Source organism: Cetorhinus maximus, chromosome 3, assembly GCF_964194155.1.
Source record: "Cetorhinus maximus chromosome 3, sCetMax3.hap1.1, whole genome shotgun sequence".
Taxonomy (NCBI): Eukaryota; Metazoa; Chordata; class Chondrichthyes; order Lamniformes; family Cetorhinidae; genus Cetorhinus; species Cetorhinus maximus.
In genome coordinates this window covers 203,482,613-203,500,573 of record NC_135881.1, presented here as the reverse complement: position 1 = coordinate 203,500,573, position 17,961 = coordinate 203,482,613, and the positions used below count along the sequence as shown (strand labels likewise).

The 17,961-nt window shown below is 45.9% G+C and overlaps 1 protein-coding gene across 1 annotated transcript in view; it reads left to right on the top strand.

Annotated features, from left to right (window-relative positions):
* LOC144679210 (cadherin-20-like) overlaps positions 1–17,961 on the top strand; it is a 100,997-nt gene that overhangs the window by 48,117 nt on the left and 34,919 nt on the right. Inside the window, exons 6-7 of the mRNA XM_078539644.1 lie at positions 11,133–11,320; positions 12,286–12,539. Of these exons, the coding sequence (XP_078395770.1) occupies positions 11,133–11,320; positions 12,286–12,539 (442 nt within the window). The remainder of the gene's footprint in view (positions 1–11,132; positions 11,321–12,285; positions 12,540–17,961) is intronic.

Sequence of the window (17,961 nt, the reverse complement as noted above, 5' to 3'; positions counted from 1 at the left end):
TATTACGAGCCCGCCCACCATCCTTAATTGGACGGCGATATCGGAGGCGGCCAACTGAGAGGCCACCTTCTGGGAAATAGAACCCCCCCACCGGACTGGACCCTGGAAACTGCGGGCTCGGGACCCCAAGGTTGGCCCCGGGTATCGGGGTCCCAAATCCGGCGGGAACGTCCAGCCCGAAACCATTTTTTTTCCACCTGTCCGGATAGAAGTTAAAAATTCCACAGAATTATTCAAAATAGATCGATAATCCTTCCTCAACTAATTTGATTAAAAATAAGATTAATGTGGCTGCTGTATTTGTACAAACAACAAACAGCATCATGGGGTAAAGCCTTTTAAGACTCCGACATGAGAGTCGGCCATTGGATACAATAATTGGACTTCATTCAATATTTATCACAGATTTTATATATACTTCTCCTGACATCAGTTTACGGATCCCAGTGATTCCCGATTTATTCACGCAAACATTATGGCCTGAATTTTACGCTCCCCCAGTGGTGGGTTTCTAGGCGGGTTGGGGGTTGCGGGGAGTATGGGGGGAGCGTGAAATTGAAGTAGGACAGGATCCCCTCCAGGTCCCTGCCTGCCCCAACCAAGCAGTGACTTTACGCTGGGGCAGGCAAGGCCTCAGGTAGGACGTCCACCTTGGCCCCAGTTGAGGCCCTCAAGTAATGGCCACTTACAAGGGCAGTTTCCCACCCAGCCTCAATTTTTAGCCCGGCGGGAGGGGACATGTCTAAATAATATTTTTCTGACTTTAATAAGAACTTACGTTCTGAACTTGATCTCCCCGCGGCTGCTCCGCGCCTCAGGGAGATTTCTGCGCTCCTTCGCACGCATGCGCGAAAGAGCGCAAGCCCCAACTCAGGGCATCCCTCCCCTGCCCGCCTAGGGAGCACTCAGCGCTTCTGGGCACACGTCACGCCAGGCGGGCCTTAATTGACCCGCCCACGTAAAGTGGGGGCGCAGCCCTGATCGGGGGCACCAATCGGGTTCGCGCCCTCCCCCGCCCGTCCCTGCACAACCCCCCGCCAAATGGAGGAAATTTCTGGCCCTTATTTTGAAACAGTGACCTTCAGTTGTAGATTCTACCACAAGAAGAAATGCCTTTCCACATTCACCCTGTCAAGTCTGCTCAAGATCTTATATGTTTTCAATCAAGTCGCCTCTTACTCTTCAAAACTCCAGTGGATACAAACCCAGCCTGTCCAGCCTTTCCTCACAAGACAACCCGCCCATTCCCGGTATTAATCTAGTAAACCTTCTCTGAACTGCTTCTAGTGGATTTACATCTTTCCTTAAATAAGGAGACAAATACTGTACACTACACTCCAAATGTGGCCTCGCTAGTCCCCTGTATAACTGAAGCATAACCTCCCTACTCTTGTATTCAATTCCCCTCGCAATAAATAGTAATACCCTATTAGCTTTCCTAATTACTTGCTGCAACTGCATACTAATCTTTTGCAATTCATGCACTAGGACACCCAGATTCCTCTGCATCACAGAGCTTTGCAATCTCTCACTGTTTAGATAATATGTCTTTTTTTTAATTCATCCTGCCAAACTGAATAACCTCACATTTTCCTACATTATACTCCATCTGCGAAATCTTTGCCCACTCACCTAATTTATCTATATCCATTTGTAGCCTCCTTACGTCCTCTTCACAACTTACTTTCCTACTGACCTTTGTGTCATCGGCGAATTTAGCAACCATACCATCAGTTCCTTTATCCAAATCATTTATATAAATTGTAAAGAGTTGAGGCTCCAGCACTGATCCCTGTGGCACACCACTTATCACATCCTGCCAGCAAGAAAATGACCCATTTATGCCTACTCTCTGTTTGCTGTTACCTAGCCAACCTTCTATCCATGCCAATACATTACCCCCTACACCATGAGCTTTTATTTTCCACAATAACCTTTGATGAGGCACCTTATCAAATACCTTCTGAAAATCTAAGTACAGTACATCCACTGGTTCCCCTTTATCCACAACACCTGTTACTTCTTCAAAGAACTCCAATAAATTGGTTAAACATGATTTTCCTTCACTAACCATGTTGACTCTTCCTGATTACATTGAATTTGTCTAAGTGCCCTGTTATAATGTCTTTGATGATAGCTTCCAACACCTTCCCTATTGCAGATGTTAAGCTAACTGGCCTATAGTTTCCTGCTTTCTTTCTCCCTCCCTTTTGAATAAAGGAGTTACATTTGCTATTTTCCAGTCCAATGGAACCTGCTCCGAATCTAGTGAATTTTGGAAAATTAAAACCAACGCATCAACTATCTCACTCGCCACTTCTTTTAAGGCCCTAGGATGAAATCTATCAGGACCTGGGGACTTGTCAACCCACAGTTCCGACAATTTGCTTACTAGCACTTCCCTGGTGATTGTAATTTCCATTTCCTGATTTACAGCTATTTCTGGATGTTATTTGTATCCTCTATAGTGAAGACTATCGCAAAATACCTGTTCAATTCATCTGCCATTTATTTTCCATTATTAATTCCCCAGGCTCACTTCCTATAGGACAAACACTCATTTTGTTAACTTTTTTCTTTCTTAACTATCTATAGAAACTCTTACTGTCTGTCTTTATGGGCAGAATCCTCCCCCTGTTGGGAGCGATGTTGAATGGCGCAGCGCGTTTCCGATCGGTGCCCCCAATTGGGGGCGCGGCGCCATTTTACGTGGACGGACCAATTAAGGCCTGCCCAGCATGACGTCCGCACAGAAGCGCTATTATTTGATTTTAATTTTAAAGTTTTAGTTCTATTTTATTTGTAGATCACCTTAACCCCTGTGTCCTAAGCTGGCTATTAACACACTGTCCCTAACACTAAGCATTCATCGGCCAATCAACTTACAAGAGTACAGTGCCGATACGATTTTAAATCTTAGGAACAGAATAAATCTTAACCACTAACTAGGTACTCTCCAGAAACTCACCAAACAGCTAGCTTCTTCTCCAACCAATCAAACTGCTTCTTTGCTGTGATGTCACTGCCTCTCCTCTCACGCTGTTTTCAATCTCCCGACTGTCTCTCCTCTCGCGCTGTTTTCAATCCCCCGACCGGCTCTCCTCTCACGCTGTTTTCAATCTCCCGACTGTCTCTCCTCTCGCGCTGTTTTCAATCTCCCGACTGTCTCTCCTCACCCGCTGTTTTCAATCTCCCGACTGTCTCTCCTCTCGCGCTGTTTTCAATCTCCCGACTGTCTCTCTTCTCGCGCTGTTTTCAATCTCCCGACTGCCTCTCCTCTCGCGCTGTTTTCAATCTCCCGACTGTCTCTCCTCACCCGCTGTTTTCAATCTCCCGACTGTTTCTCTTCTCGCGCTGTTTCCAATCTCCCGATGGCCTCTCCTCTCGCGCTGTTTTCAATCTCCCGACTGCCTCTCCTCTCGCGCTGTTTTCAATCTCCCGACTGTCTCTCCTCTCGCGTGTTTTTCCAATCTCCCGATGGCCTCTCCTCTCGCGCTGTTTTCAATCTCCCGACTGTCTCTCCTCTTGCTGTTGTGTGGGGGAAGACCGGAAATCAGCAGTCTTACGTCTCAATCAGGAAGGTGGGAGTTGGGTGGGGGGAGGTTGTCCTCCATTGGAAGCCCACTCCTGAATTTGGGCACCCTCCCCTAATGTCCAGTGGCCTCTGGACCTCTGTCTACCCCCACGGCCTCTCTCCGAGACCCCAACTGTCCCCTTCACAACACAACCCCCCCACCCCAGGCTTTCCCTACCTTCCATGCTCTGGGACCCCTTGAACTTACCTGGGCCTCCAGTGCCCAGACCTAAGCTCCGAAATCCTCCTGTATTTCTTCTTCTATCCACTGCAACATTGTGGCTGGCAGCTCTCTCAGGCATGGACTCCCTCCCAAGTGATGGGCAGAAACCCCACCTGCAGCCGCTTAACACTCATTCCAGTGTGAAGCGGCTGCGAGACCCTCGGAGTCAGTGCGGACCCTTCGGTTGGCAGGAAGCGAGACTCCACCATCCCGAGAATTCAGGCCGATGTGTTTCCCCGGAAGGCAATCCTGCAAAGGTTAAATGATCATAAAACTATAGATTTTTTTTTGTTAAGTAGGACATCAAGATATGTGGAACTAAGTGGGGTGAGGAATGGGACGGAGGGGGTGGGGAAGATGGAGTTGAGGTACAGATCAGCCACGATCTAAATGAATAGTGGAACAGGCTCGAGGGGCTGAATGGCCTCCTCCCGTTCCTGTGTTCCTGGGAGTGTGCCAGTAAAGGCTGCAGAGTTTTGGCCATGTTATACTTGTAGCATTGGCCATTTTTTTACATTAATGTTTAGTTGTAAGTGATTATATGAGCATACGGCTTGAGTCTGTGTGTAATATCCATATCCACCTGAAGTGAGAATATGATAAATCCAGTGAGCAAATTGTCGCAGGCAGGGTATTCGCAAATGCAGCAGAATAAATCTCTGCTAAAAGCACATTATGGAAACCTATGAGAAAGTGGTTCCACAAAATCCTAAACTTGAAAGAGAGCGGTTTAACTGGCTCTTTTATAGAGTGAAACTCAGGGGCTGGTTTGGGAATACATTATTGAATCTATTGCTAAATATCAGCGTTAAAACAATCGCCTGGTTCATTTCTTACATTCCTAGTGTCTTTCTTGATTAACAGTTAGGAAACTTTTGTCAGGAGTTTCAAACATTATGGCGTGATTGATATGTCTAGTTTCGGTGCTTAAAATTGTCTTGTCTGCTTGTTACCCAATGAAATGTTTCAACCGCCCATTGCCCTTCCTGTTGCAAAAATCTTTTTTTTTAAAAGTAAGTGGGTCTGAGAAAAGGTGCCCCCCGATGATTCTTTCACAGCTCTGTGATAATTCTCTATGTGATGTGGCCATCAGCTGTGTGGGGCAGGTCCGTCTCCCTCTGGATTCGTAGGGAGAAACGACAACTTGGCAATGTTTCATTGACCATGCAGTTTGCAGTTCCCCAAAGGGACCCTGTAAATCCTGAATGGTGATAATGTTCTCTGGCAATTTGTACTGAACAACCAGACAGCAATCAATTCAGGAGCACTCTGAACACCAAGCAATTTAACAATGGCAGCAATACTCGTAATGTTCCCACTGTAATGAACCTGAATGCTGCACTAATTGCAGTGTTTCGGCTTGAGAACTGTTAAGTCTTAATCTGCCCTATGCATTAAAGAGCTGGCAGGGATTTAAAAATCATATAAAAATGTAATCGTGTTTGCATTTCCATTGGATACAACTTTTCTACGTAAAACACTAGGGATTTTAACTCCAGAACGCTAGACTTTTTAGAGACAAAGGAAGACTTGTATTTATGTAGCGTTTCTCCAGGCCATCTCAAAGCATGCGCACTTTAACAGTCAATGAAGTACATTTTGAAGTGTAGTCACTGCTGTAATGTAGGAAACGCAGCAGCCAATTTGCACACAGCAAGATCCCACAAACAGCAATGTGATAGTGACCAGATAATCTGTTTTTGTGATGTTGATTGAGGGATAAACATTGGCCAGGACACCGGGGATAACTCCCCTGCTCTTCTCCAAAATAGTGCCACAGAATCTTTCACATCCAACCAAGCAGACAGATAAGGCCTTGGTTTAGCATCTCATCCAAAAGACAGTACATCTGACAGTGCAGCACTCCCTCAGTACTGCACTGGAGCGTCAACCTTGATTTTTGTGGTTAATCCCTGGAGCGGGACTTGACATTGAGGCCAGTGAACAAGAAAATACCCTTTGACTCCACAAGACAGTCCCTTTCAATTGACCTCTGATCCTTACAGCTCCCAAGATAACTACAGATTTTAAAAATTAGATCTCAGGATGTGGCCATCGCCGGCAAGGTTAGCAGGGGTCATGCCAGAAGCAGCACCAGGCATAGCTAAAAGCTATGGTGAAGCTACAACACAGGACTACTTGTGTGCCAAACAGCAGAAGCAGCAAGTGATAGACAGAGCTAAGCGATCCCTCAACCAACAGATCAGATCTAAGCTCTGCAGTCTTGTCACATCCTCTCGCGAATCATGGTGAATAATTAGACAACCAGTCGGAGGAGGAGGCTCCACAAATGTCCCCATCCTCAATGATGGGGGCGCCCAGCACATTAATGCTAAAGACAAGGCTGAGGCATTGGCAACCATCTTCAGCCAGAAGTGCCATCTCAGCCTCCTCCTGAGGTCCCCAACATCACAGATGTCAGCCTCCAGCCAATTCGATTCACTCCACATGATATCAAGAAACAGCTGAAGGCACTGGATACTGTAAAGGTTATGGGCCCTGACAACATTCCAGCAATAGTACGGAGGACTTGTGCTTCCATACCCCTAGCCAAGCTCTTCCAGTACAGCTACAGCACTGGCATTTTCCCAGCTATGTGGAACATTGACCAGCTATGTCCTGTCCACAAAAAGCAGGACAAATCCAACCTGGCCAATTACCGCCCCATCAGTCTATTCTCGATCATCAGAAAAATGATGGAAGGAGTGGTCAACAGTGCTATCAAGTGACACTTGCACAAGAAAACCTACTTACCAATGTTCAGTTTGCATTTTGCCAGCGTCGCTCAGTTCCAGACCGCACTACAGCCTTTGTCCAAACATGGACAAAAGAGCTGAACTCCAGAGATGAGGGTGAGTGCCCTTGACATCAAGGCAGCATTTGACCGAGTGTGGCATCAAAGAGCCCTAGAAAAACTGACATCAATGGGAATCAGGGGGAAAACTCTCCACTGGTTGGAGTCATTACCTAGCACAAAGGAAGATGTTTGTGGTTGTTGGAAGTCAATCATCTCAGTCCCAGCACATCTCTATATGACTTCTTCAGGGTAGTGTCCTAGGCCCAACCATCTTCAGCTGCTTCATCAATGACCTTCCTTCCATCATAAAATCAAAAATGGGAATATTCACGGATATGTTCAGTGCCATCGCAACCCCTCAGATACTGAAGCAGTCCATGTCCATATGCAGCAAGACCTGGACAACATTCAGGCTTGGGCTGATAAGCGGCAAGTAACATTCACACCACACACAGGCAATGGCTATCTCCAACATGAGAGAACCTAACATTTAATGGCATTACCATCGTTGAATCTCCCACTATCGACATTCATTGACCAGAAACTGAACTGGACTAACCACATAAATACTATGGCTACAAGAGCAGGTCAGAGGCTGGGAATTCTGTGGCTAGTAACTCACCTCCTGGCTCCCAAAAGACTGTCCACCATCTACAAGGCAGCATCCTGTTGGTAGAAAATACCACTTTCGGACCTAAAAAGTGTCTGGTCTACCTCAAATTACCTTGGAAAGGCAGGGTATGTCAAACATTTGAACAACAGCTTCAGCGAGCTGTTTCAAGCTGCCACTATGCAGTGGCCGCGTGAGTTGAATTTTCCACTAACAGGATACTGCCACCAGTCCAACAGACATTCTGCCTACCACACAACATTGTGTTAGGAATTTCAGTGCCAGTGTGATGCCTGAGACATAGGCCCTACATCCCAACGATTGGCTGATCGACTCAAACAGTGTGTTCCTTTGGTTGTTCATAATTGGTAGACTACAGGCCGTACTCAACCAGCCTGCGCTCGCAAAACCCTGAACAAAACCTGTGCTGTTAGATGTGATTCCGCGATTGGGCAGCACTTGCTGAACAATCCTGAGTGCGCTAATAGCTACACTAACAACCAATTTAAGATAATCAGGTGAGCTAGTAATGTGGCTCATTTACGGTTGCTAGAAGCGGCATACATTCATACACAGGTGGGGCCCGTTCTCTGTGAGAAAAAGAAATATGTTCATAAGTGCCTTTTGTGAATTAGCCAGGATTTTGGGAAGCTATAGTTCCCTGTTGCTTTCTCCATGGCAATGCCTCAGCCAATCAGAGCCGAGTTGTCAACCAGTCAAAACCCTTTTCCGCTGTAGTATAAATTGTTGTGATTGTTTGAAATTTGGCATTCTTGCATTTGTCCTGATGAGTGCCAGATGAAAAGCCTAAACAATATGTCACTCTTTTCAGCAAGATTCAAGTGCAGAGACATCACTCAGCAGGAACCATCACTTATTATGCCGTTAAAAAAAAATCACTTGCTCCTGAATGCAGCAGCGGTTCTTAGTGTGGAAATAGTGGCCAAGTAACCTAAGTTTGTGCTGCTGTAGTCATTTCAGTGCCAAGTCTGTTGGCGAGGACTGCAACAGTGCACCCTGTGGAGGAACAGAGTGGCCCTGGATTCCCATGTTTAACTGTACATGTGCAGACGGCAGAAGTTGCTGTCCAATTTACTTGGAGCACTGATAACCTCATTGTCATTCTCACAGCAAAACCCTGGGTCATTTACTTTTCCGTTTTTGACTGTGCAGTTCTGGCATGAGGCGCAAGTTCACCGTTAACAAACGTAACGAGTGGAAAAAAAAATCAGCTCTTTTTCCTCAGTTTTCACTAATGTTCATTAATCTACTTTCAGGGGGAGAAATAATCAGACTGGCTATAACGACAAGATGTATTTCCATATGAATGTGCTAAATGGGCTGGACGCTGACAATAGTTGCCTGAAATGTCACGTGTCCCGTTCCCAGCCATAGCATTCATCTCCTTGTTAAGGACAAAACCTGTGAACAAATTTGCTCCCATGCCCCGACAGTCTCTCTGGTGAAATATTTCAGCAGATACCAGTTTGTAAGTGACAGAAGACTAGAATTACACTGATATTAACCAATAGGTGCTTGGCGGTTTTACTTTGGCCAGGGTTTTTCAGTCGGCGTGTGGAGTGGGGCCTGACACACTGGGCGTGTATAACGATGTGCGGTGACGTCAGGCGTGCGTCCCGACGTCATCGCGATGTTCCGTTCGGCGGGCGCGCGCCAGAGTCGGCTGCGCGCCCGCCGATAATTGATAGGCCCGTTAAGGCCATTAACAAATGTCAAGTTAACGCCGCCCGTCCCCCAACCTCACGGTTGTCGGGCGGGCGAAAAGGCCAAGCGGCCTCCACGTCTTTTAGGAAACCTCATCCACGAGCGGGACGAGGTTTCCTAAAGCGTTTACGAATGAAATAAAAGGCTTTCCTGAAAAATAAAAACATGTCCCACCTCGCGTGGCACCGTCACACGAGGGGACGTGTTTCGTTAAATTTTTTTATCAATTTTTAGTTATTATTTTCAGAAGTGCTCCAATATCCCTGAGGCAGCTCCGTGCTCCAGGGAAATTGCTGTGCTCCTCTGTGCGCCTGCGCGAAAGAGCGCTGGCCCCGACTCTCCCTCTTCTCCCCCGCCCGCACAGGTAGCGCCTAGCGCTACCGCTCGCGTATTACGCTGGGCGGCGGTCCGGTTCTCAACCACCCCCGAGCCCGCTCAACACAGGAAACATTCTGCCCTATGACTCTGTATTTTAACACAAGTTTCAATGGACCTATTTAAAGGTTAACATCTTCTATTAAAAGGGCAGACAAAAGGCTGCCACGTTTGTCTGCCAATAGTCCCAAACAATAATATCTGTGCCCAAAATAGCTCCAATTAGGACTGGAATATAATCTTCTGAAAACAATGACTTGCCTTTAACATAAGGAAATGACCCTAAGCGCTTTATGGAGGTGCTTGGGAATCTAAATTTAGCAACCTTATCACTATATATTACAGCAAAAATAAATCACAGCAGTGTGGAAAGGGCATTAGTGGGATGTTTAAAAGCCTTTTGTTAATGTCTAAATGCCCTCAAGAGAGGAAATGGACAGATTGGACTGAGATGAGAGTTTTCTCTCAGCGCCACTAGGGGGAAACCTAACGCTGTTGCTCACTCTGGAAGCCCTGTAATCCTCAATTCAGCTCTGAAACCCAACTGTAAATGTTGGCCTTCTGATACCATTTTTACTAGGGAGAGGGACAAAACTTGGAGCCATGAATAAAACATGATTACATCTCATTACTTAGTGCCAATTTGTAAAGGCACGTTGGTTTAGTGAGTACTTTCACTTAAAAGTTAATCCAAATTGTATGTGCAGATGTGGACTTCAAACGATGAAGCAAAGTGTGGGACCATAACAGGATTGTAAAGTTTAATTGTTGTCTATTTAAATATCAAGCCTTGCGTACTTGTAACGTTACTGGACTAGCAATCCAGACGTCAAGATTATAAAAGTATAAAATGCTGGTTAGGCCACAGCTAGAGTATTGCGTGCAGTTCTGGAATCCGCATTATAGGAAGGATGTGATTGCACTAGAGAGAGAGTGCAGAGGAGATTTACCAGGATGTTGCCTGGGCTGGAGAGTTTTAGTTATGTGGAGAGATTGGATAGACTGGGGTTATTTTCCTTGGAGCAGAGGAGATTGAGGGGGGGACATGATTGAGGTGTATAAAATTATGAGGGGCATAGATAGGGTAGACAGGAAGGAACTTTTCCCCTTGGTGGAGGGATCAATAACCAGGGGGCATAGATTTAAGGTGAGGGGCAGGAGGTTTAGAGGGGAGGTGAGGAAGAATTTTTTCACCCAGAGGGTGGTGGGAATCTGGAACTCACTGCCTGAAAGGGTGGTAGAGGCAGAAACCCTCATAACATTTAAGAAGTATTTGGATGTGCACTTGCGATGCCATGGCATACAAGGCTATGGGCCTAGTGCTGGAAAATGGGATTAGAATAGTTAGGTACTTGTTTGACCGGCGCAGACTCGATGGGCTGAAGGGTCTTTTTCTGTGCTGTAGACCTCTATGACTCTATTAATGCTCTGGAGACATTGGTTCAAAACCCACTATGGCAGCTGGTGGAATTTAAATTCAATTAATTAATAGATCGGGAATAAAATCCTAATTTAATGATAAAGATGATGATGATGAAACTGCTGAATTGTTGTAAAAGCCCAACTGGTCCACTTATGTCCTTCAAGGGAGGGAAATCTGCCACCCTTACCTGGTCTGGCTTATATGTGACTGCAGGCCCACAGCAATGTGGTTGACTCTTAACTACCCTCTGAAATGGCCCAGCAAGATGCTCAGTTGTAGGTGGCTCACCACCCGCTCGAGGGCAATTAGGGTTGGGCAATAAACGCTGGCCTTGCCAGTGAAGCCCACATCCCAAGAAAAATTAAATGTAGTTGATGTGCGTTATGTGTTTTTATCCTCACCCAGAGCTGTATCAGATGGCTGTGATGGAGTCTGCAGTGGTTGGCTCAACAGTGGGGCGAATTCTCGCCAAAGATGCAGACGAGGGGTTAAATGCCGAACTGAGCTACAGCTTCATCGATGGTGATGGGATGAATGTATTTGACATTGTCACAGATAATAGCAACCAAGTTGGCACCATCGTCTTAAAGGAGGTAAGATAGCAATGTACAATGTAGCGGCAGAATCTGGAGCTCTAATCTACTGTGCTATGGCCTGACAGAACAACAACAACATCTTGTACTTAGATAGCACCTTTATGGTAATAAAACATCCACAAGGCCATTCACTGGATGTGTTATAAAGCAAACTTTGACACTGAGCCTCATAAGGGGATATTAGGTCCGATGACATAAACTTAGTCAAAGAGGTAGGTTTTAAGGGGTGTCTCAAAAGAGGAAAGTGGGGCAGAGGAGCAGAGAGATGGAGGAAGGGAATTCCAGAGCTAGGGCCTAGGCAGCTGAAGACACGTCTGTCAATGGTGGAGCAATTAAAACTGAGGATGCTCAAGAGGCCAGAATTGGAGCAGTGCAGAGATCTTGGAGGATTGTGGGGCAGGAGGAGATTACAGTGATAGCGAGGGGCGAATCCACGGAGAGATTTGAAAACAAGGATGACAGTTTTTAAATGGAGATGTTTTTGACCAGGAACCAATGTGAGCACAGGGACAACAGGGGAACAGGACTTGGTGTGAGCTAAGATACGAGCAGCAGAGTTACGCTTGACCTTAAGTATATGGAGGGTAGAATGTGGGAGACCAGTCGGGAACATGCTGGTATAGTCAAATCAAATTCCTCCATGGCTTCACCCCTCCCTGGCTCTTGAATCTCCTTCGGCCACATAGCTCTAGAGGTCTCTGTGCTCATTTAGCCCTGGCCTCTTGAGCATCGCCAATTTTAATTGCCCCATTATTGGTGGTCACGTCTTCAGTTGCCTTGACCCCAGGCTCTGGAACACCCTCCCTAATTTTAAAGGTAACAAAAGCACGAATGAGGGTTTCAGCAGCAGATGAGCTGAGACGCAGGTGAAGTTGGGCAATGTTATGAAGAAATAAATTCCTAACATGTGATTATTCATCCCTTGGTTCTCCACCCTCCCCCTGCCACCGCCCCCTCTCTAGCCATTGGACTTTGAAACTAAGGACAGCTACACATTGACTGTGGAGGGAACCAATACTCATCTGGACCTGCGGTTTTTAAACTTTGGTCCATTCCGGGATACGACCAGGGTGGTCCTGGCTGTCGAGGATGTGGATGAACCACCGCGGTTCGACATGACCTTCTACCGGGTGGAAGTTTATGAAGGTGTCGGAGTTGGCACCACCATCCAAACAGTATCGGCAAAAGACCCCGATGCAGCCAATAACTCGATCAGGTATGTAGTGACGTTGGCAATGAGCCTCGGTGTATTTTTATCTCAGGGAGGGCATCAATGAATCAACAGTAACATCCTCATTACTAGAGCTCAGCCAATAACTGATTCACCAAGCCTTCATGGCCCTCGGTAACAGTTTAGCACCACACGCCAGTGCATTAGCCACAGCGTCCTGTAGTTTTTATATCTTGCAGGGTACAGTTTTACGAACTAGCACATTTCCCCTTCTTCTGGCTGGTCACCGGGTTTAGTCCAATCAATGCACAGGTTGCCTTGGTAAGAAAGTTTGGTTGCATAATGTCTGACTCAGATTATACATTCCCTCTGTCATATTTCTGGCATATCTCCAAGTGTCTTCATAATCTATACTGCTTGGTTATTTTTGCTGCAGATTTCTTCCTCCTGATTTACTACCGTGCTGTGCAGCGTAAAGGGTTTGAGTAATGCTCGCCACCCATCCCAGCACTGTCCTGTGTTGCGCTCCCTGAAGTAGTGATTCACAAATTCCTTTGGTTGAAGAACCCCTTTTCAAATAGATCAGTAATTACGCATCCCCCTGTTTAAATTATGATATATAATAGACATGATTTGAAAGTGCTGCACGAAAAGAATATTTTAATAACTTTTCAAAAAATAGCTGTTTACTTTTGTGATGGCCTCAGCCCTTCTGCATGTGTGCCTCCCCTCCCCTCCTGGGTGAAACCATTAGCCCATTCTGCACTCTGGCAGCCTCACTCCACTCCCACACCCCAGCTCGTATCTTCATATTATTTCACCGATCCCCAGAAAGTCTCTGCAGACCCCAGGGGTCCACAGTCCCCAGTTTGAAAAACTACTGCCCTCCAGCAAGCCCCACAGTGTCTGAAAGAGAAAAGCATCTGGCATTTGTTTAACATACTGTTCTGTACCTGTTCCAGATTGTTTGGGTGGGGGGAGGCGTGTGTGTGTGTGTGTGTGTGTGTGTTGTGGGGTGGGGGGGACGAGGGGTGTATGTGTGTGTGTTTTTTATTGTGTATCTCTGTTGTGTGTTTTTGTGCGTGTGTGTGTTTTGTGCATATGTGTGTGTGTATGTTCTATATGTGTTTTTCAAACTGTCTTGTCCATGTGAATTAATTTACATGAATAAAGTCAGGATAAACTTATAATTCTTTACATAGCCAACCCAAAGTGGAAAATGTAACCGGTTAACAAGCGAGGACACTGGCAAAGATAAGTTTTAGTTAAAGTAGCCTGGTCGAAGCAGCTCGGACAATGAGAGGAATGTGGTGTAAAGGATTGTAAGTGACTATTCCTAAAGATAGCTTTGGAACAACAAAAACTGAAGAGATTGATTTAGACATGTCTTCTTTTCTGTATTTAGTAAAACCAGTTCAAGTACTGTGTGTTCCTGCAGCTATCAGAATTAGAATCGTCAAGAAGGAACGGCTGTTAACCAATCCCAGGTCATTGTAAATTGTTCTTGAAAGCTTTGCACTCTTTCTTAATGAATTGCTAGCTAATTTCGGGTTTCACAGCGATTTCTGGTCCTGTTGGCTCAGTTAGTTTCACCAGTTTCAACGTATATATTACTTTTGTTACCACTATAAACATACCATAGAAGAACTGGATTACGGATGACAATCCCTACATTTTCCTGTGCTGATTTCTGATTAATGTAAAGCCATATTTGGCCAAAATGACTCACTAGTACCTTTTCAGGGTAATTAGAGATGGGCGGTAAATGCCGACCTTACCAATGTCACCCATATCCTGGGAGTGAATGAAAATAATCTCAATGGTTCACTGCAGTATCCCATTTTCCGGGTAGCTTTGACCACGACTCAATGCCCATTAGAAGGTGATGGCGGTATAATGGTAATGTCACTCAGCTAGTAATCTAGAGGCCCAGCTTCATGCTTTGGGGGGTGTGGGTTCAAATCCCACTATGGTAGCTGGTGGAATTTAAATTCAATTAATAAAAAGTCTGGAATATAAAGCTAATCTCAACAATTATCATCTATTGTTATAAAGACCTATCTGATTCACTAGGGAAGGAAATCTGCCACTCTTACCTGGCCTGGCCTACATGTGACTCCAGATACATAGTGATATGGTTCTCTCTTAACTACTCTTTTAGATGGCTGAGGAAGCCATTCAGTTCAAGGACATTTAGGGATGGACAGCACTGCTTGCCTTGCTAGTGATCCAGGAAAGCAAAAAAAAAAGTTGGATCTAAACAGTTTAGATGTTGTTGAAGAAGCAGATGTTTCCCGTCTTTACAGATTACGATCCGATGGTTTCTCAGAGGAAGTCACCATAGTCCAACAGACACTGCCGATATCGCCCTCTTTAGATGGTACATGCTATATATTGTTCTGAATTCATACTCACCTTCAACCTGTGACGAACCAACTTAGTGAAGAATTCCTCTCTTCCAGCAACACAAACAAAATGTTCGATGAGATGGGATATTGTTCCTTAAATACTAAGGCACCACCATGACCAAATGTAATTTGTTCCCCTCCTCCCTCGTAGAGATAATCGGGTTTGAACATTCTTTGTTCATGGTTCCTAATAAACCCGGCAGTGTCGCCAGTCTCAATCTGCATGATAAAGAACATTCCGGCAAGATTCGTTTTCACATCGAAGCCCTTGTTCACACCAGTGGTGATTGGCACAAGGGGGTAGATGTAGACCTTTGGAGGACTGAAAATGGAATGCGTCGCTTGTTCCCCCAATCCACTCCCGCACCCACCCCCGCCCCCACCCCCACACCCAACACCCCCCTCCCCCCCGATGATTTTGAGGCTTTGGTTTCATTTACTTACACCAGGCATGTCACAAAGAGCCAAACAGGCTGCCTCGACTCAGCTCGTTGGATTCAGCGCGGGAAAACAAACAGGAACTGTTGCCAGGAAGGGCTCACAGCAGGTAGGCATTGCTGGAGGGGTCAGCGGCCCTAGATTAACCTTCTGAAATCCTGCTCCTCTGGGGACTCGAAAAATAATTCAATACTTAGTTTTGACCAGGCTCTTCTCCTCCATCGCCCCTGGAAGTCTCTGCAAAGTTTTCAGCCAATTCAGAGCCAAAATGGCAATGGAAATCTTATTCACCTTACGGGGCCCTGATTTCCTATTGCCTGAATCAGGCAGTGCTTTGGACACCTGGCAAATGGCCCCTCGGAAAATTGTGTCGGCAGCAAGGCTGGCATTAAAGGGGCCATGAGGCCATTTACCTCCTTTTGAGGGAGTTAACACCAGGCAAAGGCCACTCAAATTAGGCCCAGAAGAGACCACTTCCCACTGGCTCATTGCTGGTCTCTTCCTTTAATCCTTGTTGGCAATAAACCATGTTATACTGACTTTGAGAAATGCTTCACCCAAAAGCAGAAAAAGAATTGGCAAGTGTCCTGACTTCATCAAGAACACGTTCCTGAGCGGCACTCTCTCCCTCTCTTGTATCCCACTTAATACCTGTCCCCTGAGGCCTTTGATAACTATAGGTTTCCTACCTTCCGAAAGAACTCACCTGTCATGCTGTCTAGAATGTTAAGTGATGATTTCATCAATGTTATTCATCCTCGAACCGATTTCCCGTCACTAAACAAGGAGCGGGGCAGGGCCAATTGTAACTCTGCTTGGCAGAAGCTGGGAGGGCCAGGGATTGAAATCCATTGGTTGAATTGCCTGCCTTTGGCTCAAATGGACCCAACTAACTTCTGAGCAGGCAGTTAAGTCTTCCGCCTACAAGCAGTGGGGCCCCTTAAATATACCCATCCAAATCACATGGCATCATCACGACTGTAATTTTAACTTTGACCTGAGCAGTTGCTGCCACTTCCCAGCCGGATAAAGACAGGTGAGAGGTCAGAAACAGAAGAGACCATTCAAGTTAAGTTCTTTTTTTGGTATCCACGCCCTCACCTCTTTCCATCCCTCCTTCCCCAGCCCCCTGCCCCAACCCCACCACCCGAAACCCCATACTTACCAAATTGTCCCCAGGTTTCCACATCTGAGCAGTCTCTTCCCGCCCAAAATGCGCTGAATAGTTAAAATCGCTGCAGACTCATTCCATCGCAGGCCAGAGGGAACATAACTGAAGGCTTCAGCCTAAACTGCTAGTTAAAATCCCCCCCAGAATTCACCAGCAGTCATTTACAATGTCAGTCCAGAAGGAATTAATCGAGAACATTTCAACCTGTCCGTTTGTCACCAAATGTTTTTACCAGTTCAGATTCTCGGCCTGTGCTCTGGCCTAGAAACAGTGATCACAATGTCATTGATTGTCAATCACTAAATCCTGTTTTTATTCATCCAATTCAGATATGCTTTGGGTTTTCGTTACCATTCTGGTCTCCCAAAGACAACAGGCTCAGAAATATGTGTGCACCCAGTTTTGGGCATGTGGAGTAGGGGTGAGTAGGGTCAAGGGGGAAACAGCTCCTGCTCTCTGACCTGAAGCCTGGGCCTCAGGCTTCATTTCACCGGTCATGGCTGGAGATGGGGCCGCTGCTGGCGTCTCAGTAGCCCCTCAGCTGAGGAAGACAGGGGGCAACCAAATGGAGGCGTAACCAGGTCAGGAAAGAGCAGTGGAATTAACCGGTTTGGCACGAGCAATGGAGATAAGGGGTGATCACATTTAAAGGCCACTGTTAGGTCACAGGCTGGTTCAACTTAGGATCCTCAAATTGGGAATAGACACCCTTGTTCCCATGTACAAAGGGATTAACGCTTGTTTTAGGTGTGGACACTGCACACTAATCTTTATGGCTTTGACCAAGATGACAGGTATAACACTTCCAGCTCATAATTGTAGTGTTAGGGTTGAAAGGGTTAATGTGTGGGGCTGTGTAAATAGCACCGTCCACCATCAGCGATTGACAGATTCCTAAATATCAATGACATAAAGGGATATGGGGATAGTGTGGGAAAAAGGCATTGAAGTAGATGATGAACCATGATCGTATTGAATGGCGGAGCAGGCTTGATGGGCTGAATGACCTACTCCTGCTCCTATGTTCCTATGTTCCGATAATGATGAGGTAAGAGACACATGACCCCCAAGAGTCAAGAGGGAGAATGCTTCTAGTTTAGGCAGAATAACACTAGTCATGTATATCTGTATATGGCTCTGTTATATCCAATAAACCAGTTATTGGTTAGGCATACCAAGGGCTCAGCAGACATTCCTCAGCCAGTCCAACCAACATACAACATTAATGAGAGCACACTTCCTGCCCGCCATATTGGAGGCTTAGGAGGCTGTTCAGTGCCTGATTTAAAAAAACACACCTGCATTTCAGTGGCGCTCCTCACAACCACTGCACGTCTCAAAATGTTTACAGCTAATGAAGTACTTTTAAAGTGTACTCACTCTTATAATGTAGGAAATATGACAGCCAATTTGCACACTTGCAAGCTCCCACAGTTAGCAATGTGATAAT